The 2208-nt window shown below is 54.0% G+C and overlaps 2 protein-coding genes across 2 annotated transcripts in view; both read right to left on the bottom strand.

The window, feature by feature from the left end:
- Positions 1–931, bottom strand: part of NGA_0195600 (uncharacterized protein) — a 1785-nt gene extending 854 nt beyond the window's left edge. Inside the window, exons 1-2 of the mRNA XM_005854537.1 lie at positions 257–931; positions 6–92 (exon numbers count right to left, since the gene is read on the bottom strand). Of these exons, the coding sequence (XP_005854599.1) occupies positions 6–92; positions 257–883 (714 nt within the window). The 5' untranslated portion in view covers positions 884–931. The remainder of the gene's footprint in view (positions 1–5; positions 93–256) is intronic.
- A 1006-nt stretch (positions 932–1937) lies between these two features.
- On the bottom strand, positions 1938–2120 carry NGA_0195500 (uncharacterized protein; the record flags this gene model as incomplete). Its single annotated transcript, XM_005854536.1, has 1 exon — positions 1938–2120. The coding sequence occupies one exon, from the start codon at positions 2118–2120 to the stop codon at positions 1938–1940; it is 183 nt and encodes a 60-aa protein (XP_005854598.1).
- Positions 2121–2208: the final 88 nt, after the last annotated feature.

Raw genomic sequence — 2208 nt, 5'->3', positions numbered from 1 at the left:
CCTACCTCCACTTTCTCCCCCTCACAAAAGCGAGCCGTCAAAGCGGCCCCGTCCGGAAACTTGACGCGTACACGAACGAATGACGTCCTCGTCTTATTCGATGGGCATTGGAAAAATAGGTACGGTGATGCCGTTGAGATATTGATATTGGGCCCTTCCCACCTCTTCCCTCTCCCCTCCCACCCCCCATGAGTAGAAACCCCTCTCCCATCTTTTTCTCGCCGTCACCTCCCACAATTCTTCCCTGTGCACCCACCTGCCCACTTTGCCGTCCGTGTCGTTTCCGTTTGGATTGAAAACGACTCAATGACTCTACCTGGGCGCGACGGACCTCGTATGCCTTACGCAGCATGTGTCGGTCAATTGCCAGTTCTCCCTCCTCCTCCGCTGCCGCCATTCCACCAGTCGCCATAGGCTCTATGTTCATTCTTGCTTTTGTATCTGCGCTGCCTTTCCCACCAGGTCGTTCCCGGACGTGGGAGGAGGACAGGAAGGCGGGGGCCGGTGTAAAGGAAAGCTTGCGGTCTCGCGGGCGGCGGATGCCTTCAGCGTCCATTTCTGTTTCGAATTGGAAACGTCGTTCGTCTGCTTCTCGTTCTTGCGCCAATGCGCGCGTCTTTTCCTCTTCTAACATACGTCCTAACTCACGCGGACCCCGTACTCGAGGAAGAGAGGGAGGAGGAAATGGGGAGGATTGAGCGGAGTTTGTTGGGGAGGAGGAAGAGGACGGCGGCGACGAGGCCGAGCAGGACACCGACAATGTTGGGTCATGCCTTTGTAGGGCGAAGGATGTGACGAAGCAGAGCATGATGGTAAGGAAGACAAGCTTGCTGGGAGAGGGGGAGATTGCCGGACCTGTGCAGTCCACAAAACAGCGTGCCATGTCTCGGCCCGGATCCCTGCCTTCCCACCCAGCGAGCCCCACACACTGCGTGTTTTGTAATTATAACGTGGATGGTCAAAAAGTGTGCACAGGCATCTTCAAACTGGAATGCCTGGTGATGTTTCCGGGGAAGTAGGAGCGACAGATGAAAGCACCGGGAAGTAACCTCCTGCCTTGATGTGAATTTCAACAAATCCAATCCCTAGGTACATTGGGCACAAGAGGGGCCCAAAACGACCCTTACTAAATTGTGAATTTGATCTGCATATTTTGTTACCTACTCTTCTGTTCCAATCGCCGGTTGACAGAAACCGGGGCCGCGCTGAACTTCGTGCAGGGAAGACTGGATGAGTAATGACTTGTCTGTGTAATCTTGTCTTTTGAAGGTCACTCCGGTGGTATTTTTGGTATTTTTGAGGAATCACTCGGACAATTACAATTTGCGACGTGGTGACTGGTCACAACACCGGGGAAGAACGAAAAGCTTCATAAGTCGTACGAAATCTCTTTGTCGAGGATAATAATGCTAGGTCAAGGGTACCTAATGAAGCAGTCAGACAAGTACAGGAGAATGCGAAGGGCATCCAAGAGATCGAAACGCATCACGTAGATGCAATGACGGAGGCGGGTCCTCTCCACACACGAAAAAAAAATAACGGATGGAGAAATACATTGCTTTCTTTTCTCAGATGAACCGAGAATCAGCCTGAAGTCACCCAAACACTTCGAAAGTGTCCATCTGCTAGCACTCGTGCTTAAATTTAAGTGTTCGTAAGTCCAGGGGAATGCCTGTTCGCTCGAATGCGCCGTGTCCTTCATTTCCTCGTTTCTCCCCCTTGAAATGCATCCAGCCTCACAACGACAAGAGGGGCCTCGGGACATCATTCTTCGATGTTCTCACGCCAGGTAGCAACCATTCCTGTGGTATAATTCCACTCCCACCACGGGACACCTTGCTTCCTCTCTCAATGCTCTCCCGCTGACGGCATGGCGCATTCTCTCATCCTCCCCACCGCCCCTCCCTCAAACCCATCGTCCCTCCCTGCAGCCGCCCTTACGCCTCCATGCCGTTTTGTACCTCGGTCTCCGTGGCAGTGCCAGCCCCCGCGCCGGCCGCTGCTTTTTCCTTTGCCTCCCAATACGAGTCCATCTCCGTGTCCAATGACGCCTTTTTCCGCTCCGCCTGCGCGATCTTGGGGTCCGGTCCTTTTCCCGCCTTGAAATGATACTCGTCCATCTCCGCGTCCAAATCCTCCTTGCCCACTTTTTTCCCTCCCCCCCTTCCTCCTCCTCGACCTGCCCCACGCCCTCGACCCCGCCCTCCC

The sequence above is a fragment of the Nannochloropsis gaditana genome (genome assembly GCF_000240725.1).
Source record: "Nannochloropsis gaditana CCMP526 unplaced genomic scaffold scaffold472, whole genome shotgun sequence".
Lineage (NCBI taxonomy): Eukaryota > Eustigmatophyceae > Eustigmatales > Monodopsidaceae > Microchloropsis > Microchloropsis gaditana.
This window is presented reverse-complemented; position numbering and strand designations above follow the sequence as displayed.